This window comes from Triturus cristatus, chromosome 2_2, assembly GCF_964204655.1.
Source record: "Triturus cristatus chromosome 2_2, aTriCri1.1, whole genome shotgun sequence".
Taxonomy (NCBI): domain Eukaryota; kingdom Metazoa; phylum Chordata; class Amphibia; order Caudata; family Salamandridae; genus Triturus; species Triturus cristatus.
The window spans coordinates 461646713-461671822 of NC_140582.1; the positions used below are offsets into that span (position 1 = coordinate 461646713).

Sequence of the window (25110 nt, forward strand, 5' to 3'; positions counted from 1 at the left end):
TTATTTTCCTCCACCTGGAGGTCTCCATGGCGACAATGACCCCAAACCCCTGATCCATAGAGGGCCACAGAAACACATCTAAGGCGGTAAATGTGCAACATATCACAAAGACGCCGGCTTCCTAATTTTGAGGCGAATTTAAAAACACCAGAAATGGCTTTGCCCATCTTGGCCTTAACGTTACAAATCTCCTGTGCCCACATGCCATTACTGCTGAGAGTGATGCCTAAATAGCAAAATGTATCCACCACTTGTATCTTTTGGTTCACAAACTGGAAAGATCTCAGGTTTTTTATTTTCTTGCCACAAGCCATAATAAACGTCTTGGAGTTATTAATTTTTAATTTCCTCCCCTGGATAAAACAAAAAAAACTATCCATTAATCTCTGCAGACCCACTGGAGTTCTAGACAATAAAACAGTATCGTCTGCGTAGAGCAGTACAGGAATGGCTTGGCCCTCGGCTTGTGGTGCATCAGCGGAGACCAATCTCAATTCAGAGTCCATGTCATTAATAAAAAGAGAGAAGAGCAGTGGGGCAAGGACGCAGCCTTGTCTAATACCTGATTTGACCTCAATATCATCAGTGCATTCACCCGCTTGGCCATAACGAATCCTGGCCGATAGTTTACTGTATAGTCTGGCTAGAAAATAAATAATTGCGGGTGGGGCGCCCATATTTAATAACGTGGTCCACAGAAGGGCATGGTTCACCAAATCGAAAGCGCTGGACAAATCAGCAAAGCAGAGGAATAAGGAGCCCTGTTTGGCTTGGGTGTATTTACCTATGATAAGATCTAAATTAACACACTGCTCAACGGTACCAAGGCCCCTACGAAACCCAAATTGGGAGTCAGCCAAGATACCATTGACCTCTGCCCATCCCTCAAGACGCTGTAGGAGCACCCTACTCATAATTTTTAGGGAGGAGTCCAGAAGGGAGATAGGGCGGTAGTTCTTTGCCTCGCTCCTATCGCCCTTCTTGTAGATTGGTATAATAATTGATTCACCCCATGTAAGAGGGGTGCTTACCATAACTGCCGCGTTGAAGACTTTGGTCAGAAGGGGGCCCCACAAAAGAGTGTCAGCTTTGTAAAGGTCTATCGGCAAACCATCAGGCCCTGGGGCCTTTCCTCCCTTGCTGTTTTGGATGGCAGTAACTACCTCGTCAGTTGTAATATTTAGGGGAAGGTTTGGACCAAGGGCTGCTGCTCTAGGGCACGTACTAATTTCCTCCCCTGGATTAAAAATGCTATTATAAAACACAACCCAGTTTTCTTCACTAACCTGGGCTGACAATACTGGGTAAGCCTCCTTCTGATGCAGAAAAGGACTATTCACAGTACTCCAGAAGAGTTTGCTGTCCCGCAATTCGGCTGCTTTGGAGAAATTATCCCAGGCTTCCTCCCGTAATTCATGCTTCCTACGGGACAACTGGTCCTTAAAGTTTGCTCTGAGGGATTTAACAACACACTTGTCCCTGGGGTGATTGCATAGGGCTTTCTTTAGTTCCTGCAAGGATTTCGTACAAGCCCTATCAAACCAGCCCACGGTAGCCCTGGGCCTGTTGGGGGCAGTAAGTATTTTTTTAGTTATGGCATTAATTTCCTCGAAGTCAACGATAATGCTTGCCGCACTTGTATTATCATCTAAACAGCGCTGCAGCTCAGGGAGACTTACAGACACAATTTTTGACATCAGCTTCTCAGAATTGTCACTGCACCATTTTATTCTACATCCATTAGGCCTATGAGGGATTAATTCAGCAACTGTCCTACGGGCAACTTGGACCTTCCTCCCCCAAATCAAGGTGGTAAAAGTAATTCCGTTATGATCACTAAGGGACAGGTCTACAATTTGCGGGACAGACCAGAGAGAGCTGATGTTCTCCGAAACCAACAGGTGGTCAATAACAGAGGCTGAGTTCCTCCCTACGAAAGTTGGGACCGGGTTGCCCTCCCTATCATTAGCCGGCACATGAACAAGTAGATCCAATTTTAACAATAAGGCATTTAATGACTCTCCGTAAGGTGTATGTACAAAATGAGCCCGGTCGGCCCCTCGGTCCCCATCAAATCCGCAGGCATTAGAAAAAGAGAAAGTACATGTGGGAATATTAAAATCACCCCCCCAGATAATAACAAATGGAACCGGGTTAGCCCTACATAGTTTATCAATTACAGTTGCAAGTTCATTGACTACAAATGAGCTCGAGGAATCAAACATGTTGTTATAGTGGTTAATCAGCAGGACATCACGGCCCCCACTTTGCTGCAGCCAGAGGACCTGTAAATGGGATCCTACAATGGTATGAGATTTAACTTGCACCGGGAAGCTTACGGACAAAAGAATCACAAGACCGCCTTTGGCCCTACCCATGGTTGATGCCTGCGCCGGGCAGTTAAAAGAGACAAAGCCATCAAAGAGAATCTCTTCTGTGGACCAGGTCTCTTGGAGGCAGAGTATGTCCTGGCCGTTAACAGTCTCCCTCCACCCTAGGGCCTCCTCCTTTTTACGCCAGCCTGCGATGTTCCAACTCAAGATTTTAAACCCTGCACCATAATCCACAGCATCAGATCCAGGGATATCCCCCACGGGACTACTGAGGGATGTCAAATCCTTAGTGGCCGCCAAGCTACTAAGTTGACTGGGGCACACAGAGGGAAATTGGGACTGGGTGTTTGGCCCTAGCCGAGCACCAGCCGTTGGCAGATACTCCGCACGGACCAATTCTAACTGATCGGTACTTCCTATTAAAGCTTCTACACTCAGGGGTGTGCTCCCCTCCCCAAGAGATGGCTGTGTTTCCTTGGGTAGTCAGTCGACTGCATCAAGGCAGCTAAAATGGTTGTAATCGCAAAACATGGCTCCAGGTGGCATAGGGCCTGGAACGCCATGATATCTCCTATTTCTGCCCCTATAGTTGACCCTGGTCCACTCGTTACTGCCACTCACATGGGTTGTCGGGGATGGGGGGTAAAAGAAAGAAAGCGGCAGGGTCTGGATAGGGGAGTCAAAAGACCTATTAAAACCGGCACAAATATGGTGGACTGTTCTGGGGTCCCTAAAATTAATTGTTATACAGTCCCCATTGATAGTTTTTGCCAGCTTTCCCACCCAAGGTACCCTTCTTAGCATTACAATCTCACTAGACAGCTGGGTTGGCAGGGGTCTGTTCCAATTAAGCCATTTGACAACCTTGCTTTTAAGTGAGGTAAATGATTCATCTTCCCCTTCTTCTAGGGCTGGGTCACCCGCCAAGACCACCATAAAGCGGTTAGCTTCAGGGGGAAGGTCCGGGGTTCGGGGTTTACTAGCCCTGATATCTTTCACTGACGTTGGAGGTGCACTATTACCCCTGTCTGTAACTGTAACCCCCGGGTTGTCATTGCCTCTGGCACCTGCCAGGGAGCAGGCCGGCGACTGCCTAGGAGGTACCAAGGGAAGAGGGTTAGAGCCCAGTGGTCCAGACAATCTGCAGCTGGGGATAGGCATACTACTAGCTGAGGAAGGGAGAGCACCCTCAGGAATAATTGTACTGGAAATATTGGCATGAGTAGGTCTTGCTACTAAAGTGGGCGTTACTCTCTCAATGTTAGGCAATCTAGTTTCAATCTGTTCCAATTTGGCCTCTAGGGGATATAAAATAGATTTAAATAGCGCTCCCAGATTTTCAAGGGTGAGTGCAGTACCATGCTGGCCTGGGATATGGGTAACGGGAGGGGGCAAAGTCAAGTCTACCAATCCACTGCCCAAATCTTGTAGCCCTGCAGCAGGCCTTCCTGGTCTGATATTACTACTATTTTGCCTGGCAACCTTCGCTAGACTTCCCTCTTTCTTGTTATATACTCTTTCCCTTTTTGGGATAGTCCCTTCTCTAGGCCCTAGATGCATAATATTATTGGGGGCAGCCCCTGGAGTGATGGGTGAGTTCACAACGTTGTCGAGGATTAAATCAATTTCTGTTATTTCGTTAACCAAAAGGTCCAGATCCTGAGAGTTATTCTCCTCCCCTCCTGGGGTGCTATCTTGCTCGGTTATACAGGGTGCATTATCCGCCGTAGGCAAGTGTCTATCCGGCGTTATAGCATTAGCGATTGGTCCCAGTGAAGATCTTTTAGTTGCAGTAAGTTCTTGCGACATGCGTTTTTCCAGTACTAAGATTTCTTTGGACACTATTGAATTTGCTCTAGTTAGGAACTTTTCCATGCCTCCCGCAATGGAACCCCCAACAATCGAGGACTTACTTCTAAGTTCCCTGCCAGACATAGTTCAGATGGAGATGAGAGACCTGGGGCCCAGAGGCAAAGAGGGATGGCCCGGTCTGGTCTTGACCAGTCAGAAACGGGCCCGCCCTTGGCCCGGGCTTCGCACTTCTCCCGCGCGCGGGAGTAAGGGCTTGTTAAAGTAGGAAGGAAAATGGGTGGGTGGGCGTAGCAAGCAGGGAGAGCGACCCGGGTGGAACAGATTGGGCTCACAGGGGCTCCTGGGAGATGGAGACCCTGCTTCCACGCTCGCAGTCCAGCTTCCACATGACACACCCCAGGTCCTCCTACAGGTCACAGCCCCTCTCCGTATTCCGGCTCCCGCTGATGGTAGGTGCGCTGCGGGACCCGCGTAGCGGGTCCGGCGAGCTGTGGGTGAGAAATGGGGAGAAATGGGTGAGAAATGGGGCAGGAGGGCAGCAGCAACAATCCAGTGGCACGATCCTCACAAGGCAGTTAAAGTCACCAAGGCGTGATTTCGTGCTGATATACTATCGAAGTTTAACGGGGAAGGCCAGTTCCACAGAATGTCCCCCGACTGCCGCTCAGCATTGGGGGAACCGCTGTTTCCTTTGTCCGGAGCTTCGCCTCGCGGCTCTACGCCAGTGCTGAGCTGTGTTTGCTGCGAGAGTCAAAGGGTTGCTCTTCCCAAGCCGCTTGTCAATCCCTGTATCGCAAACTCCCCGCGCGTAGTTGTACCAGGAGTTGCTCCTTCACACTGCCGTTGACCCAATCGCGGCTCGTCAACCACCACTGCAGATCTATCGCAGTTCTTTCCGAGATCTGGACTACGTCGGTAAGATTTCCCCGATGCTGCGCCCCCTGGAAATTCAGTTCCCACTGCAGAGTCTGCATACGCCACCTGGCATGCTTTACCAACATGATGCAGCAGGGCATGAGGCCCAACAGCCTCAGAGTCAGTCTCACCGAAATCCAGGATTGAGGCTGAAACATTGGAATCATAACCTGAATATCCTGGACTCGCTGCTCAGGAGGATGGGTCTGAAACTGCACTGTGTCCAGTAGAGCACCGATGAAAGGGAGCATCTGAGAAGGAGTCAGATGTGACTTCGGCCCGTTTATAGAGAACCCAAGCAAATGCAGGAGGTTCGACGAAGTCTGAAGGGGGGAGACGACAGCCTGGGGTGAAGACTCCTTCAACAGCCAGTCGTCGAGGTAGGGGTAAGACTGACACCTCTAATCTGCACATATGAGCAGCGACCACCGCCATCACCTTGGTGAACATCCGAGGGGCATTGGTAAGGCCAAAGTGTAGCACAATGAACTGAAAGTGCTTGTGGCCTACCTTGAACCGCAGGTAACGCCTGTGGCCCGTCAGGAAGGGGATGTGAAAATACGCATCCTGCAGGTCCAACGCTACCATCCAGTCTTCCTGGTCTCATTGTGGAGATGGGAATGATTTTGTGATTGTTCCAAGATCTCAATGTCCCGGAGAACTTGTTGTTCAAAGACAGCCACCTCCGGGCCCACTGCGATGCCAGGCTGGAGAAAGAATACATCTTCCCAAGTGTTTCCAGCCTCTTGGATTCCATATCCGGAGGGGCGGAAGGAAATGTGCATTGGGAGGTAGAAACCTGCACCACCAAGTTTTCAGGGGTGGGGTGTTGGCTGAGGGACTCTGGGCCACCCGGAGCCAGGCAATGGCGACGTGCAATTGTTCTATTCACTGGATCCCCTGTGCTAGACTTGAATCATGTGCCTAGAAGGACATCAGTAAGTGCCTTATTAAAGGGCAAAAGGGGTTCAGAGGTGGAAGCCCCAGGCTGAAGCAATTCATTCAGGAGATTAGTCTTGACCTGCAAAGAGAGCAACTCCAGTCTGAGGACCTCGGCTGCTCTTTTGACCACCATGGCATAAGATGCACCCTCTCTGTAGTCACAGTGAGTGGAGAGAGCATGCCAGTATCTGGGGAAGTGTCCAGTCCACTGGCCTCCCCAAGTTCCTTATACCAGTCCATCTGATCTGCAGAAACATCCTGGTGTTCCAAAGGGTCCATAGACCGCACCCAATCCTCTCCAGTGTCTAAAACATCATCCCCGAGTGTCCCAAGGACCTTGAGTGGAACGAAGAGGACTATGGGCTCCGGGAGCAGTCCTGCGACCTCATCTTCTTCAATCGGAACCGGGACCTACGCGGAGTCTCGCTGGATGGTGTCGACTGCCGGGCCGCAAGGAGCTTCATAGCAGACTCCTGCAAGACCACCTGAGCCATAGCCCGACAGTCCAGGCACAACTTTGATTCTTGTTCGCACTCGAGACACCAAAGACAGACTAGATGGGGATTGGATTACCAACATCATGCAGTGACAGGCACCGCACAGTTGAAAACTTGTCTTCCCCGAGGACATCCTTTCTCACACAAAGAAAAAATGACTACTTCGACAAAAGTCGAAAAAGGCCTGTCAAAAAGCGACAGAGGGGTAGCGCTTCTCAGGATCAGCGCTTATCTGGCACGGAAAGATAAGAACTGACATCCCCGCGCCTGGGTGGCGCCTATATAGGTGACCACGATGTCATAACAGACACTAACAATGCTGACCACCCGACAGTGCGCACAAAAGGTTTTGATCGAGCAAATGTTTCCAGATCCAGCCTGACCTCTGGGAAATTCAACGGTAACGAATCTGCAGCTAGAAGTCTCTATCAGCTGGCTAGTGACATCAGCATGAAAGCAAGATATAGCTAAACCAGTCATACAACGATTACAAAATAGAGGCAGATTTAGCCTGAATCTCTTTTTGCTAAATATTTTTACCCAACCCAGAGAGGCAACTCATTCTCAGTTCTGGCAACAGCACTCAGGAAGAACCAGACTTTGACCCTCCACTGCACTGACAATTCCTTAGTCTTTCATTAATAAAGTCTAAAAACTCAAATATTTTCAGCTCCTTTAGTTAGTTTGGTCCTATTAATGCTAGCACCAAGAAGCAACTTCATAAATAGTCTACCTAGACACAGTGAGAATCTCAATAAATTAAAAACACAGCAGTTCTTACATGATAAACGGCAATGGTCAAATGGTGTCAGATATAACCTGTTGGCTTCAAAGGTGCATTATCACAATTGCCATTCTGGTTGGAAACTTAATATACAGAGGAAAAGGAAGACTGAAGTGTTAGGTGTCACTAATTACAAAGGTACTATATAGCCAGTATCATAGCAAAATGAGGCAGTGGTTGTATATGCCATGCAGTCCTATAAACACCAACTAATGTCCTCATGGTGAGACTAAAGGATATATACCAACAAAAGCACATTTATTGACTAGATCATATTTGATGTATTTGATGGCTTGCCATAGTCCTGGATCAGGAGACACCAGGCATGTTCGTAACGCTTTTATATCTCACTACATACAGCACTGCTTTCAGTTTTTTTTATGACACTTAAAACTGCTGAAATGATAAGAGGCAGGCTGAACATTAGCCGAAAACTTAAATAATATGGAGCCTCCTAAACTGAGGATCTTCATTATCCAGAGAATAAAGATTCTATCTTGAGACCATTACCCAGAAGACAAAGGTCCTCTCTTGCTACTTTTTCCGATTTCAAGTGAGCATTGTACCACTTGTACTTATAATTTCCGAATTATAATTCATATATCTCTAGTCTGACTTTAAGAAACAATGAAACACAATATTTTCTTTTATTCTTACACTGTTCTCGTGAGTTCTTCTCAATGGTATTCACCATTGTTTTAGGAGGGAGGTATGGACCAGGACCCCAGGTAGACAAAGCCCGCTTGCTGGTATCAAACTGTTGCGTGAAGAACTCTTGTAGCTTCATTCCTATTTTGATCAGATCTGGGGTAGTTGATCGTGATATCATAACCTGGAAAATATCCCATTGCAGGTCTCCGTGCACAAAAATCTCACTGTAAGAACAAATGAGAAAAAGTATTTTTATTTTTCGAGAAATACAAAATTAAAGATTTAACTTCCCATACTATTAATCATAGATATGCAAAAACAGTAAATTTCACATAATAAAACTGGAATTTAGGTTCATAACTACATCATCTTCGCCTCCTTTTGAAATGAGAAACCTACATATAACTTAGATTGACATGCTTGAATGCTTCCCCATAATCAGGCTGGGAATTGCTTGTACTTTCAAAATAGCAATAAATCGTGTTAAAGTGGCTTTAACTGCTTCCATGGAGTGGACGAATAGTTTGTGTTCGTCACATTAAACTTGTAGCGTTGTGGGCGTGAATGGTTTGTACACTGCATTGTTTAAGAAAGTCCCTTTGCTGCATGCTTGCAACAAAAGGATTTTCTTTAAAAAAATAAAATACATTTGGGAAGAGCTATTCTCCTGTTTTAGCATAATTTTTTTCCAATCACCTTGACCTTCGTATGGTCACAGTTTTCATTTGTTCCTATTGCAGGCGAGAAGTCAGCCACACAACTAGTGCCCTGTTTTTCATTGAGACAAGTGTGGAAACACTGGTTGGTAGGCACTTTGTAGACCCTATTAGACTTTTGGAAATTTCCCTCATATAAATATGAGAAAAATGCATGATTTTAGTTAAAATTTGAGCTTTGCAGGGCATTCTCCAATGTTGGGGAACCCATGCAACCAACATCCCTGGTCTCTACTGGGTGTAGGTTTCCCTGGGTGTCAACTGAGCATGGACCCAAATACCAAAGGTACTCACATATTCAAAAAAGGGCCAAAAAGTGTTGGAATTAATACTGAATCTGTCTCCATTTCTGGCTTCTAAATGTAAGACAAGCCAGTGTACAAAAAAGAACACATTATGCAAAATGCACTCTGAATGACATGATAGTACAAGTTACTTACCTTCGGTAACAATGTATCTGGTATAGACAATTCTAGCTGCAGATTCCTTAACGTAGAATTATCCCCAGGCGTGAGACTGGACCCTGAAAACTTTCTTTGCCCCATCATCTTTGCGCGCCGGGGGCGGTACAACGCGACTCCGCCCTGACGTCGTCCGCGGGCGTGACGTCAGCAAGGTTACATAAAACCCACCCTGGCGCACTGACATCAGTTTTCTTCAGAGAACTTTTCCGCGCCACAACGCGGAGCCATCACAAACAAAACTGTCGAGAGTGCGGGAACAGTGTGCGAAAAATCAGAGAAACAGAAAAGAGAAACGAAAGGTGAGGAACAGCAGCAGTTGGAAAAGTGCCAAGCACGAAGGTACAAAAAGCCATAGCGGTGAAATCCACAGCAGTGAAGGAACAGATCACCGCTCTGAGGAACAACTTTGCAAGCGAAGGCAACATCCTCCATGGAGGCAAAAGCATGTGAAAAACGCCATAGCAGAAGAGAGAGAGAGATAGATATAGAGAGATAGAGATAGAGATAGAGATAGAGATAGAGATAGAGAGAGACTGCAATCACAATCCACAACAGGGAAGGGCAACAAGCCCGGAACAAAGGAGGAACAGCAATTCACCCCCAGACGACACCATCAAGGAGGGCCGTATCCCCTCAAAGGAGCGAATAGGCCGTGGTACAGGTAAAAAAAAAAAAAAAAAAACTTAGAGGTCTGCAGGGGAATCAGAAACCCCAAGCAAGTAAAACAGAGAAGAGTAAAAGCAGGCCCCTACACTGGAGAAAAAAGCAGGGTGGAGGGATGCAGAAGCACACATGAACCAAGCAACCATGTATCATAAGGGAAGGAGTGGAACAATCAAGCAGAACGAAGTATCCTGTCCGGGCAGAAGCGAAGCGGACACCTACAGAAGACAAGCCACCCAGAGGGAGGCAAGTGCAGAAAACCAAGTTGAAGGTCTTCGCAGAACAGGGAGGAAGGGCTGTCCGTGAAGGAATCTGCGGCTAGAATCATTTCTACCAGATACATCGTTACCGAAGGTAAGTAACTTGTACATCTGATAGAGACTACTAGCCGCAGATTCCTTAACGTAGAATAGATACCCAAGCCATACCCAAAGGGGAGGAGGGCCTGTGCACGAACCTCTCCAGTAGGAAGAAACACAGGGCCCCAGTAGGGGACATGCCACGGGGACAAGAAGGGCTGCCCAGCCCCCACGAAGCAGGAACAAGGCGAAGGGAAGACAAGGAGACCCCAAGCCCATTCAAGAAACAACGGCACAAACCCTCGTAGACAGCCGCAGAGGAGCACCCAGGAGGAAAGAACGACCCCAACTCCAGGGAGAAGAGGTAGAACCGGAGGCAGAGCCTGCCGTACGAAAACACACAGCAACAGAGCAAAGCAGGAACAGCTCCACAGCCAAGAACGCAGGCATAAGAAGAACAGCACAGGTGCGCAAAGACCCAGCAGAACAAGAGGCATGGGCACAAGGTAGCACATCAAGGGCCACGGCGGTGGACCAGAACAAGCAGGCGTGCACAGCCGGCAGCGGACAGCACCATGGAGCAGTGCACCCAGAACAAGCCAGGCGCAGGCAAAGGGCAGAGGCCAGGAAAATTCAGAAAAGCCCCAAAGGAGGATCGTTCCATAGACGCACACCGACCCACGAAGAGAAGTGGGACCAGCCATAAGAGAAAAAGGGAGAGACAAGGAGGACAGACCAAGCCGTCAACCAGAACACAGGAAAGCTAGGAGAAACCTAGCCCCCCTGGAACACCAGACAGAGGACCAGGCCGAAACGCCGGACAGGAAGGCTGAAACGCCACGACACCGTAGACAGCATGCCAAACTGGTCAAGCGATGTAGTGAACACAGAGAATGACAGAACCCGGAGCAGCGCAAGCAGCGCCCGGACAAGATACAAGAGACTGCACCAGCGGTATACAGTGATGCCAGGAAAGGCAGGGAACCCGAAAAAGGGGCGACCACACCTTCCCAGCGCAGGACAGAGCTATGCAATACCTACAAGTACCCCATATAGGGTATGATACGTCCCAATAAAACATGGGAACACCTCTGAGGGAAAAACCCGCAGCAGAGGACCAGAACATAATGGTAGGGTATGATACGTCCTAAGAAAACATGGGAACATCTCGTAGGGAAAAATCCCGCAGCAGAGGACAAGAACATAAAGGACCTGCAGATAGAACCGAAGACGGCTTGCCAATCAGCCAAACAAAAAACACACAGAAGGCCCAACCTGAGGACACATACAGGTGGACCAACAGACCAACAACCCAAGAACCACAAAAGTCAAAGGGGCTGTACCAGCAGCCAACAGCACAAAGGAGTCAACCTAAGGACGCCGACACCAACCCACACAGAATACACAGACGGTCCAACCAAACCACTAGACCCTCGAAAAAGGGGTAGGATAACGCCGCCCCTAAAGTAGCAGAGGCCCGACAAGCCAAGTTTACGGAGGGGGAGGGGGCGCTAGGTGGCGCACTAGTGAATGGCGGCCTTCGTGTAGGGCTCCCGCTGTCCGGCGATTATTATCCGCTCATTTATCCTTAATTGAGCCACCCGGGGGCCGAAACCGAGCGGGGAGCAGTGGCGAGGTGTCCTGCGGGTACTGGCCGCGGCTGAAGGATAACGGACGGCCGGTGCCTGAGAACGACGCGCCGTTGTCAGCGGAGCGCGAGTGGCGTAGAAGAGCTGGGTTGCCCTGCCGGATCGCACTGGTAGGAGAGACCGGGGCTGCGATAACGGCTGCAGGCCGTAGGCGCTGGGCCGGGACCGATCCACCTGAAAGACACAGCGCCTTGGCAATGGCTACGGAGCGGGGCGGATTGGAAAGCTGCGGACGGTAGTGAAGGTGCTCCTTGGCGGGGAGTCCCGCCCCCCCCCCCTCCGTTTTCTGGAAGAACGCTGATTTAGTCGTTTCCTGGAGGTGCTTGGTGGCGAGGTGCTGTGGGGGAGCCGAGGGACATCGGGGCTAAGTGGGGGTGAGAGGTGTTACCCCCCCCTGCCCCCCCCCTCCCGCCCCCCCTGTCTCCGGAATAACAGCCGACTTGGAGCGGAGGCACCCCCTGGGCACCACGTATGGCCGGACTGGAGTGCGATTGAGGGAGTGAGCAGTCACTGGGCTGCGACACTGGGACAGGCAGACCTGGACGCCCCTGAATACGGCTGCGAACCTAGGAGGGGCTGTGGAGGGCTACGTTGCGCATTGCCTTGCTGGTGGCCGCAGAGGAGATCGGGGGTGCTGTACTGGACGGTGGCACGGATTGCACGTGGTTAGCTTCTCTGGTGTGCTGACGTGGCCGCCGGCCGGCCGTGGAGACCGGTGGAGGTGCGAGGAGGGTGCAGCTGGTGTCGGCTGGCCTGCTGTACGGCGCTCGAGTATATTGACGGCCTGGGCCTGCGGAGTGCAAAAGGATAGTAGCTCCTGGGAAGTGCGGAGGGAGCGTCGACGCTGCTTTTGGCCCTAGGGGATCGACTGCTGCTGCCGACGGAGAGGACTGACCGGAGGCCAGCATGGGCAGGACAGATGCGAAACAGCCCAAACTCACGTTTGAGGCCAGTAAGAAGCCGCCCAAGGCTGTGGAAGAGACGCGTGGGCCGGCGGAGCCACCGGTAGCGGCAGGAGGATCGGCGGAAGCGGCGCCCAATTTACAAGATGTCTTGCGAGAAATGCACCAGGGGTTTGCGACGATCGCTGATAAAGTGGATAGAATGTCATCCCGAATGGATGCGGTAGTACAGAAGTTGGACGCCCAAGAAGAACGGATCACGGGGGCGGAACAGCGGATATCGGACACTGAAGATACGGTGACACGGCACACCTCACAGTTATCCAGAATGGACAATCTGCTGCGCCTCATTGCTGCTAAGAATGAGGATTTGGAAGCGCGAAGTAGGCGGAATAACTTGCGCATAGTAGGTATTCCTGAGTCGACGAATGTGGGCAAAATGGAGGAATACGTGGAGAAGATGTTGGGGGCGGCCATTGGAACGGACGTTTTTTCTCCCCAATTTATTGTGGAAAGGGCGCATCGGGCCCTGGGCCCCAGACCTAAGCCGGGAGCGGCGCCCAGGCCGATCATCGCCAGGATGCTCAATTATCGCGACCGTGACGCCGCTTTGAGGGCTGCACGGAGTACGCGTACGTTATCCTACGATGGCAACTCCTTCACGCTGTATCCAGATTTCACACCGATGGTGCAGGAGGAACGTCGAAAATTTGTAGCAGTCAAAGCGAAACTACGAGACTTGCAATTGGACTATGCACTGCTTTACCCGGCGCGCCTGCGGGTCACATATCAGGGGAGGCAGAAATTCTTCACGAATCCTCAGCTGGTGGAGGATTTCATCAAACAGTATAAGCGTTCCCGCAGATCGGAGGCTGGAGCTGGGAACGACGAGGACCCTGGGCGTGAGGAGCTGGTGGACGGCGAACCGTGAGTGGGGTGACTGTAGCTGGCATATTGGACTACATGTGCAGATGAGGGGGTTCCCCGAGAATTGGAACTGGGGTAGCTGGCTGTGAGACATTGCGCTGGGGGATGGTTGGGCCTTGTGGCTGCGAGCACGGTGGGGTGTTGTTGGGTTGTGGGGCGCTGACACCGCAGGAGAATCCTCTTAAGATTGCACGAGGTGGGGCACAGTGTTGGCTGCTGTTAAAGGAGGCAGAGACTTGCTTGTTATGGGACCCGGGTGGATCAAGTACTAGCGCCGGACACCTCCTCGTTTCGCCGCGCTGGACTGCACGTTGTGTGGCCGGGCTGGCGTTGCTGGGGAGGGAACTGGTGGTGCCACCTAGATTCGTTTCCTGACGGGAAATACCCTAGTATATGTTCGGGGTTTGGGGAATGTACTTGCCTTGCTGTTTGGGGCAATTGTGGGCGGGGAGGGGGGGTTACAGGACTGGCAGGTTGGGGTTTGCTTCAGTGGGAGGGGGGTGGGTACACGGGATGTTGTTCTGGTTTGTATGATTGGAGTTCCAAAACGGGCGAGAGAGCGTAGTACCGGGAGGGGGGTTGTAGTACATGGAGGAGGGCATGGGCTGGAATCCGATACGCTACGGAAAGGGCCGCTTCTGCATATTCGATCTGATGGGGTGGAGGGGGGCTATTATTGGGCGGCAAGCACCTGGGGTGTTCTTGGCAGGCAGACCTGGCCGACTGCTTTGGTACTTGGGCGGTTAACGAAGCATGGCAGACAAGGCGAGTAAGTCACATGTCACTGTCGCCACCTGGAATGTCCGGGGGTTAAATGACGCCAGGAAATGTAGGAGGGTGGTGGCTTATCTGGAACAGCATAAGGTGCAAATTGCATTGCTACAGGAAACGCATCTTAGTCCTCGGGCCACCTACACCTTTGCAAGCAAATAGGCGGCAGTACGGAGCTTCTCCTCGTATTCAGGGTATGCCAGGGGCACGGCGATACTGATCAAGAAGGCGGTGCCGTTTGTGATGCTGGGTGACCTTACGGATAAGGAAGGGAGATTTGTCCTGTTGTGGGGCAGACTTGGTACTGATACGGTCACAATTGTAAACTGCTATGGGCCAAATGTGGATTCGCCTGCCTTCTTTGCCATGCTATGGGGCAAAATACTGAACACTGGATCCATGCATATCATATGGGGGGGGGATTTCAATCTCACACTGACCCCAGGGCTTGATAGGTCGGATGGTAGCCCGCAATACCATAAGGGAGCGAGGGAAGTCATGGCAGGTATAGTGGCAGAAGGGGGACTTGTGGATAGCTGGAGGTTTGTGCATCCTGGGGTCCGGGAGGGGACGCACTTCACGACATATGCCAATTCTTGGGCCAGGCTAGATTACTGTTTTCTGTCTACGGGCTTGGCGCTGGATCTAGGTCGAGTGGCTCACTTACCGCGGACGTATTCGGATCACTGTCCGGTACTGGTGCAGGTGGCGATCCCAGGATTCTGTAGGGCAGCACCTAGGTGGCGTATGCAGCCCACGGCGTTATTGGATCCGGTGTTTCAAGCGGAATTGGGGGACGAGATAGCGGAGTTTTTTCCCCGCAACAAGGGGTCAGTGGATAGTGTTGAGACCATCGGGGAGTCGTTTAAGGTGACGGTCAGGGGGTACTATATATCTAAGAGCTTCGGTGTCCTAAAGACAATACGAGGCTCGCTCACCAAATTAGAGGCTGAGCTGGCGGAGCTGGAAACTAGGATGGCACAGGAACCAATGGGTCCGGTCCATAAGGAATTCCGAGAACGGCTCACGCAGTACGAGCGGGAAGCAGATCGGGAGTCCAAATTCAGGGGCCGATATTGGCGTGCCCGCCGATATTGTGAAGGAGAGAGACCAGGGCGCGCCTTAGCGGAGGTTACTCGGCATGCCCGGGGATCCACACACGTTCTAGAGATCAGGGGGCAGGGAGGGATCTTACAGCAAGATACGAAGGGAATATTAGCTCAATTTACTGCGCATTATGAGGAGTTATATGAAGCCCGCAGTGGTGGGGAGGTGGTGTTTGGGGACTTTCTGGATGATGTGGCGTTATGTTGGTTAAGCGATGACCATAGGGAATTTCTCGGGGCTCCATTTGAACTGGATGAAATACGGGAAGCGATTATGTCTCTGAGTAATGGTAAGGCGGCGGGGATTGATGGCCTACCGGCGGAATTCTATAAAAGCTATATTGATGTCATGGCACCGGTGCTCCGGGAGGTGTATGAGGAGTCACTGGAGGTGGGAGTGCTGCCGGGGACAATGAGGGAGGTACTGATCACCTCGCTGTTGAAGCCAGGAAAAGACCCAGCAGAGTGTGATTCATATAGACCACTCTCCCTGATTAATTGTGATGCAAAGATTCTGGCGAAGGTGCTGGCCACTAGGCTCTCCCTGCTTATGACAAAAATTGCTCTCCCAGATCAATCGGGGTTTGTCCCGGGTCGCTCGACTGCTAGCAACTTGCGTACGCTTTTCTCCTTGATAAATACGATAGCGCCGGAACTGCCTGTAGCGGCTGTGTTCCTTGATGCCACCAAGGCATTTGACTCGGTTGAGTGGAACTACCTGTTTGCCATCTTGTACAGGATGGGCTTTCCCAAAATATTCGTGGCATGGATCAAATTGCTCTATACTGACCCGAGAGCGAGAGTGCTGATTAATGGTGAGGTGTCCGACTCGTTTCTACTGACTAGGGGTACCAGGCAGGGGTGCCCGCTCTCCCCATTGCTATTTGCTATCGCGATTGAACCTCTGGCGTGCCGTATCAGACAATTGCATAAACAGAGTGCTTTTAAATGTTGCCAACGGCAGATTGATGCATCTCTCTATGCGGACGACTTAACGTTGTACGTGGTGGATCCGCAGGTTAACCTTAATCCGTTGCTCCGAGAATTTTTGGTGTTTGGGCGTTTGTCGGGCATTCAAATAAACTGGAAGAAGTCGCAATTTTTTCCCCTGACGCCTGCGGTGGGCCGCTTCCCTCTGGACTACCCGCTAGAATGGTGTGAGTCGGATGTCAGATATTTGGGGATCCAGATTTCAAAGGATCGAGAGGAGACGTTGCGGCTGAATTACGGTACAGCCATAACTAAGCTGACAGAGGATGTTACTCGCTGGGTGTCTCTTCCGCTTACCATGGCGGGTAGGGCCTCGCTGATCAAGATGGTGGTATTACCTCGTTTTTTATATTTTTTCCAGAACATCCCGTACTACCCGGGGGCGTACTTCTTTCGTACGTTGCGTTCCGAATTATTGCGGCTGTTCTGGGCTGGTAAGCAGCCTCGACTGGCATGGTCGGTTATCACTAGGCCATACGAATCTGGTGGATTTGATGTTCCCGATTTTCTGGAATACTATCTGAGTGCGCAGGCTCACTTTGCATACCATTGGTTTGCACCTACGCCATTCCTGCCGCAGCTGGCGGTGGAGGACTGGCTATCCCGGCCTCTGCCACTGACGGGTGTTCTTCAGGGCTCAATCCGTGCCTTTGATACGCCATTTACTACGGTGCCGTGCACGGTAGATGCGTGGCAGCGTATACTACGTCGACTGGCGCTTAGCTTCATGTATGCTCCGACGCTGCCGCTGGTTTATCACCCGGACTTGTCACTGTTGCAGGAAGGAGGGTTTCAGGGGATGTGCGCTAGAATAAAAATACGGCACTGGGGTGACCTCTTCGCTAGTGGTCGGTTCAAGACGGAAGAGCAGTTGTTTGGTGGATATCAGCCTACTCCGCTGGATGTATTTTACTATATCCGGCTGCGGCGGGGGCTGCGGAAGATATTACCAAGCTTCCCGGAGGAACCCGTCGTAGTGAGGCCTTTACAGGTCCTGCTTACGTCTACGGATGGTAGACATTTAGTCTCTCAGTTATACAGTAGTATTCGGGCGCACAGTGGGAGTTTGGACTGTAGGGCACTCCAGCAGTGGAGAATCGAGCTCGGCAGAGATATAACGGAGAAGCAATGGACGTATTGTTGCGAGCTTACCTCCCAGATCTCCTCCAGTAGCCGACTGCGTATTATCCATTACAAGTTCTTACAGCGAATGTATTACACGCCAGTTAAAAAGCTTAGATTTCGCCTATCGGACAGCGACAGATGTGAGAGGTGCCAGGCGGAAGGAGCAGATTTCCTGCACTTGGCGTGGTTGTGTCCGAGAGTGGCAGATTACTGGCTGCAGGTGCATTCGGCATTGACGGCTATGTTGGGGGCTACGGTGGAACTAGATCCGCTTGTGATGCTGTTGGGCTACACGGTATCAATACCTAAGCTGACGCGCAAATTGGGGAACATTGCTCTATTATTGGCGAAGCGGAGAGTTGCATGCCGATGGGGCAGAGGGCGGGCACCGAAATTTAAGGAATGGATAGGGGATCTTTTGTACTGCCAGGAGCAGAGTGCTATCTACGCTGAGACGCAACCATTAACTAGCAGAGCCAGGGACATTTGGGACCCGTTTAAAGAGTATGTGGCGGCGTATACTGCCTCCGTGGAGGGGGAGAACCGGGTGCAGGCTGAGGGTTGACTCAGGAGCTGTTGAGGTTAACTAGGTGGGATCTGAGTGTTTGCCCTTTAGGAGTGTGATGGTGGTGGACGGCAGTGGGGGGGTATGCTCCTGGACGTTTGCACTTCCAAATTACAGGTAGCGCACATGGCGGTTGCGCCTGACGGACGTGGTGCCCCGCCACTTGCCCGGGGTTCATGGTACATTGTATAGTACTACTGTTATGTTGGAACAAAAGGTATTTGCCGCCGGACCTCCGGGTTGTCGGCCACATGGCTGTGTACAGGGTGCTGAAATACAGTGGGAAATGTTATCTGGAGCCGGCCCGTGAGGTTGTAGGTGTATAATGTATGACTGTGTCAGATGCTAATAAAGGTTTTGGAACTTTAAAAAAAAAAAAAAAAAAAAAAGTTTACGGAGGGGGAGGAGGACAGAGCCCCGCAAGGAGCCGCTGAATGGCGGCATCCGCATGGGTGTTAAACAAAAGCACCCCATCAAAGGGCAGGTAAACGAGACGCTCCCTCACATTTTCAGGAAAAACCTTATCCCTCAGCCAAGCATGGCGACGGAGAGCTACTGAACTTGCCATTGTGCGGCAGAGAGCATCATAAACATCCAGGGCCGAACGAAGAATAAACGCAGCCAACTCCTGGCCATCCATCACACGGCGCCTCAGATCAGCGCAGACACCTTCTTGAGAGGCAGAAGACAGAAGGGACTTCACGGAATCCCACAAGTTGGAAGTAGCCCAGGCCAACACACAAAGTGTGTTGAGCGCTCGCAAAGCAGCACTAGAGTAAGCGAAGAGGTTACGCCCCCATGAATCTAACCACCGGGCCTCCCGTGATGGAGGAAACAACACCAAAGGTAAGGAAGGAAAAGCAGTCTGCAGAAGAGGGCCCTGGGTAGAAGGGTGGAAAGAAAGGCAAACTGGGTCGTGCGGAGCAGGACGATGGCGGCGGAGGAGCGACTGGGGCACCGGATCCCCCATGGCAGGACGCCCCCAGAAGAGATTTATGGAGCGAAGCTTCGCAAGGAAGAAGCAGCTCCCATCCACCAGAGCCCTGATGGAGAACCTCCAGCAAATGGTGCATAGGGAATAGGGTGGCGGGGTCGCCCATGTGCAAAATGCCAGCGGCCGTGGAAATGGCCAGGGCAAAGGCCGCACTCGCTTCTGTAGGACGTCGTGGTGGGGGGGAAAGCAACTCCTCTGTGGGTGACGGCTGTAAACTATGCCGGCCATCCCCGAATCCAGCTGGAGGAAGAAATGGCCAGCCCCAGAATGGTGGAAGATTCACAGACGAGTGTGGGACCTGAGGTGCCTCAGGAGAAGGCTGTGGCCGCGGGGACAGCGAAGAGCCCTTCCTGGAAGATGCCGGGGAAAAGGCCACGACGCGGCAGCCCATCTCCGGGGAAGAAGAGACAAAAAGTTGACGAACCTCCAGAAAGGAGGGGGCCTCTGGAGACGAGTCGACGACCCGATGCCCGCACGGTGCCGTGGAGTCCGCCACAGGTGCCGGCGTGATGTCGACCGGTGCCGGTGGGGACGCCGAGACGACCTCTTCCACCACTTGCGCCCTAGGAGAATGGGACGGGGCTAGTTCCGGCGCCGACATTGTGCCAACTCGACCTCCGACGAAGCAGCTGCCTGCGTGGAGAGACGAGAGGGACCCAGGGACGCGCCCCAGCCCCTAGCCAGCACCCGCGGCGTCGCCAGGGTCGACAGCCGTCCCAGAAGACCGAGGAGGACTCTGGGGCGAGCCGCGAGTCCAGGCGACCTCCCGCAACACCACAGGGACCCCCTCGGGGGTTTGCGGCGAGGCAGAGGCGCCATGGGACAAAGAGGGGAACCCCATAGGGCTGCACCCCGGCGACACCACGCCTCCAGAACCTGAAGCGAACCCGTCGGCGCCGGAGCCGCCGGTGCCGCCGGTGACACCGCGGAAGGCCCCGCACGTGGCAAGGGATCTGCGGACATCCCAGGAAGAGGAGGAGGGGCCAAGAAAGCCTGCAGAGCCGCAGCATAGGCCTCCATTTGGGCCCTGGTCGCCCCGGTGCCGGGAAACGGCGGGTAGGGTGGCGACGAGTGAGGCCACATGTCCCGCGGAGAACCCACGCCCTCCGCAGAGCGGGGACTAGGCCTCGGGGACAAGCTATAAGACTTACCGATGGGCGATGTCAGAATCGGAACCGGCGATTCTTGGACCCTTGCGCGAGGGACAGACGCGGAGACGACACCGATCTGGACAATCGGGCTGAAAGGAGCTTCATCCGGCGCTCCCGCCGGGACTTAGGCTTCAGATGGTGGCAAGCGTCGCAGTCCGTGGAATCATGGTGCTTGCCCAAACACCATATACAAATAGGATGAGGGTCCATCACCGACATCTGACGCGCGCAAGACGAGCACGCCTTAAAGCCCGCAGGCATTCGCACACTGTCCCACAACGCAAAGCATGAAAATAAGGCCTGAAAACAGGTCAGGGACACAATCCGGTTCCGCGTTCCACGCGGAAAAGAAGGAAACTGATGTCAGCGCGCCGGGGTGGGGCTTATGTAACCTCGCTGACGTCACGCCCGCGGACGACGTCAGGGCGGGGTCACGTGGTACCGCCCCCCGGCGCGCAGAGATGCTGGGGCAAAGAAAGTTTTCCGGGTCCAGTCTCACGCCTGGGGATAATTTTACGTAAAGGAATCTGCGGCTAGTAGTCTCTATCAGATATATAGGTAACTCCAAATTCAGAGTTGTACAAATAACCACTATTCCTAAACTTGGTATTTTGGGTACATTTAAAAAATGCAGATGCTTCCTTCATACAGTCTTTTCATTTATTAGATTTTACCATATGAGTTGCTGCATAGTCAGTACACAAAGAAATATCATTATACCCTTAGTTGCTGGCTCTGGATAGTGCATGATTTTGGACAACTAACAAACAATATATGCCTGCAATCAGAAAGGTTTGATGTTTGGGAAAACAATGAGAAATCTATACGAATGACCACTCTGAATATTTGCAGAAATATATAACGTTCAAGATTTAAAAGCAGGTTTCACACCTGTTGCTGCCACAAACTACAAGTAGACAGGAAACAGAAAAAACAGGAAAAATAGACTACAAATTCAAAACCTGTGGTAAAAATATAGATTTTTTTCAGCTCCGATTCTTTCTTACAGCTTGGAAAATGGTCACATACACTTTCTTGTACAGCACTTTGTTCCAGTTTTTCAAAAAACAAAATTGCTTGGTCCTTCCAGAGGAATCCAGTGACCCTGGGTAACTTTAAAATCCCCAACTTGTGAGAAAAAAGGACACAAATTTGGGCTGGATACCTTCTTAGGAAAAAATGTTATGAAGGCTTAAGCATGTGATGCTCCAAACAAAAAAGGTGTACCAGCAGTGTGGTGGAATAAACCTCATACGCTGAAGAGTTGAGGTCCAAAACCAATTTTTATTTAGTAGCACATTGACCTCATTTGAAACAGCCCAAAATTCAGGCAATCAGGGGAATGTGCCAAGCACTGTATTCCAACTACAGGCCACCACAGCTAAGTTTTCATAGCACAAATGAGGCAAACAGGAAGAACAGCTTAGTGAAACAATGACCAGGAAGGTTCACATGCTAATCTATGAAATTAAGCCACGCTGGAAAACTGGAGTTACGGGTAAGGAACTAACTTTATCTCCCGCATTGGATCTTTTAGAAATTCTGAGGCCTGAATCACAACAGCAAGCAGTAATCTCAATTACACAAAAAGAATCAGGCTCACTGTAAATGTTTGTAGGGCTGATGGCCATCTAGAGAATTCTCTCCAATATTCATATTCAGGTTGAAGTTACTGGTGAATATGCACTGTTCTTACAAGTAGATGCATGGCTCATGTCCAACAATTCGATTGGGAAACAAGGAAACCCTACCCACAAGGAGCCTGGGTATTATGTGCTGTAAGGAAACAATAGCTCATGCGGATTAATACTTAACAATATAGTATGTAATCTAAAATAATGATCAAAAAAGAAAAGGGGATTATGAAAGATGTCAGAAGAAAAGGCAAAGCCATACACGTTGGATCTTTTTAGTTAAGTATTAATCCGCATGAGCTATTGTTTCCTTACAGCTCATGTCCAACAATGGCAGCCCTTGTAGCTGACATGAATACAGATGGATGTACAGTTGAATGTACAAACACCTGACCCCAAAAGGCACTTCGCCTTTGTATGGCAGAAAGTGATGCAGGAGGAAATCTACTAGTAAATGCCCTGCTTTGCCAAAGGAAAGCCCAAGACAACATCCAGACTATAGTGCCATCACTACAGATAATTAATTCAGAAGAAAGACTGAAGTACTACTGGGTTGTCCAGAGAAAAGACAGATTACACTCTAGGTATAAACTTCAGCTTGGTACAAAAGGTAACCTTTATCTCTGGAGAAATTAAGTAAAGCGCTACAGCTCTTCTGTCCTCCTTGCTGAAGTAAATATACAAAAAGTGCTATTTTCCAAGTAGGGGGCACCATTTCTGTGCTCTCTCATGTTCAATAGGACAAGAAGCTCTTAACTCTAAAATCAAGCTATGTGCTGGGGCGCTCTTCCTGACAGAAGAAGGGCGTTCAGGTGGGGAGGATACGAAGGTTATGACACTTTTTGACAAGCTAGAGCACCCAGTGATACTTCAGGATTGCCTTAAATTGGTGGAAAAATGGGAGACCCCATCCACTGGCAGCAGGTGGTGGAAGGAGGAGCTGCTGGTGATGTCCCTTAGGTCCACCGGGACATGGAATGAGCAAGAAAGCTCCTTGGAGCGGTGAGTCTGCACCAGCTAGGAAGACATTAGCTTGCATGAGTGTTGTCCCCTAGTAAAACTCTAGAAATTATGGTACTACTGGAATAAGTGCTTCATTGGAGAGGACAAGCCCAAAGAGTGTGCCATGGTGTGAATATTCTTAAATCATTCCAGGAAATAATCAAACTTAATAAAACTCTTCCAAAAATCCACAAAACAATTGCTGATTAGGTCAGAGAAAGGCTTCTTCATGAGGTCAAGCAGATTGACAACCACATAACTGGAAGGAGGGCAGGCAGTGCAGAATTAGTAGCTAGAAATAGTATCACCCAGAAGGTAAATGGCCTTTTCTTCTGATGACTAATTCCAAAGACAGATTATCCACCTTTTGAATAGATACCAAAGCTGGTACCAAAAGGTGGAGGGTTTGAGGAGAGGACTTCACACCAGGCAATCCTGCAAGGACCAACCCAGCAAAATGGCACTCCCTGTCGACTTGAGAAGCAAGGCATTAATAAAAAATGTCAATGAGTCAAAGGGGCCGCTGAATAAAGAGAGTACAGTGATGATGTATGGTTTATCTATCTGCAGAACATAGCTAGTTAAACTTCACTTGGTTGATATACCTTTTCCAAAGACAAAAGACTCTCACACATTGAAGTGGCATGATCCATCATGGGGAAACTCTGCTTCTCAACAAGTTGATAAGTTGGGCGTACCTGGGTGGGCTCCAAAAAGTAATAATTCTTGTTGGGGATCTTTTTATAGGAGTTCAGTGAGTGAGAGAAATGGGTACAGTGAAGAGGAAATAAATGGGATGTCAAGGAGGTCACTGGTCTCACTCATTCTCAGGTCAACATCTTTCAGTCATCTACTATGCGCCCCATGTAGGGTCAATGGCTTTCATCAGGACCAAAGATTTGTAAAGGCACTAACCTTAAACCTACATCTATCTTTCCCTGCCACATGTATGAGGGGTAAACACAAGCAAGGCACAAGAACCCTAAACAAAAAGAAATATTGAATACATTCGGTTATATTAAAGTCATTCTTGTTGACTTATTAGCAGTAACCTGTAATAAAGATACAGTGAGGATAATGAGGAAAACGTAATCCAGCAAAAAATATTTTTTTTTATCTCCTAACATCAACATGTGTCACACACAATTATTCACTATTGTGCCACAATACACCAGTCTCAACACTGAACACGAGTGCAGTGAGAACAGTGTGCCACTCACCTTCGTCACACCAAGTAATTAACAGTGACCTTTGAAGTTAACATACTGCATGAAAAATGATCATCTACAGTAAAAAGAAAAAAACCCAAGCCTGCTTGCCACAAGGGGCGATACACCTGTTGGCTGTCCATCTTTACACCACTAAGCTGTCCTAACCATGGAGAAAGATGCTATACACTGGTTCGGAGGGAGCCTACCAGCTAACCGGTGCCAAGACAGTAGCTGCAGGAGGAGGGCTCGTAAACACCTTAGGGCCCAAAGGTGCACCAGAAGGAGCGAGAGGAGGCCTCAGCCTCATGAGCAAAGCCCCTTTGAATGCTGACACTTAAGCGGGATAAGGAGGAACTGGAAAAGCCAGATGTGTGTCTGACAGCACTGGGCACAGCCCAGGAACAAAGTCAGTCACTGGTGTCAGACCTTTACTCAAGCAGGACCAAATCTAAATAGGTCATTGAGCTTGGAGTTGATGAACCAACCCGAACTTACAATCTAGCCCAAGGCAAAGAATGAGGACAGGTGGTTAAAACTATGGAGTACCTCCAAGGCAGATTTCTCAAGACAGGTGACGGTGGATTGCTTGAGCTTAGATAATGTGCCCGCAATTCCTTGGCTAGCCTATATAAGAAATACAATTTATAACCTGGGTCTAAATTACCTTTTTGACTCACCAGCAAGTATTGCTCCTAAATCAAAGGAAGCACTTAAAAGGGCATTTGGATCACATAGAGAGTAAATAAGAATTGGAAGATCGCTCACCATGCCCTCTGTAATCAGTTAGTTGCACATTTCTACAACCTTAGGCACGGAACCTTATTTAAACTGGATAACAAAGCCAGAATATAGATTTTATCTGACTAGGTTGAGACTAAATTCAGTGCACTTTCTAGTAGCCTTTCCTACAGGCGGTACATGGCACACTTCTCTGCCATATTATCCGTGTGACTCTGTCACTTCTCAATCTATAAGCGCACTTTATGCTAGTCTGCACATTGTTTGAT

At 50.1% G+C, this 25110-nt stretch overlaps 1 protein-coding gene across 12 annotated transcripts in view; it reads right to left on the bottom strand.

Moving 5' to 3' along the window:
* BLTP1 (bridge-like lipid transfer protein family member 1) overlaps positions 1 to 25110 on the bottom strand; it is a 1988102-nt gene that overhangs the window by 162775 nt on the left and 1800217 nt on the right. For all 12 annotated transcript variants that reach the window (XM_085641559.1, XM_085641555.1, XM_085641564.1 and 9 more), the window contains one exon: positions 7941 to 8158. In XM_085641559.1, coding sequence (XP_085497685.1) covers positions 7941 to 8158 — 218 coding nt within the window. The remainder of the gene's footprint in view (positions 1 to 7940; positions 8159 to 25110) is intronic.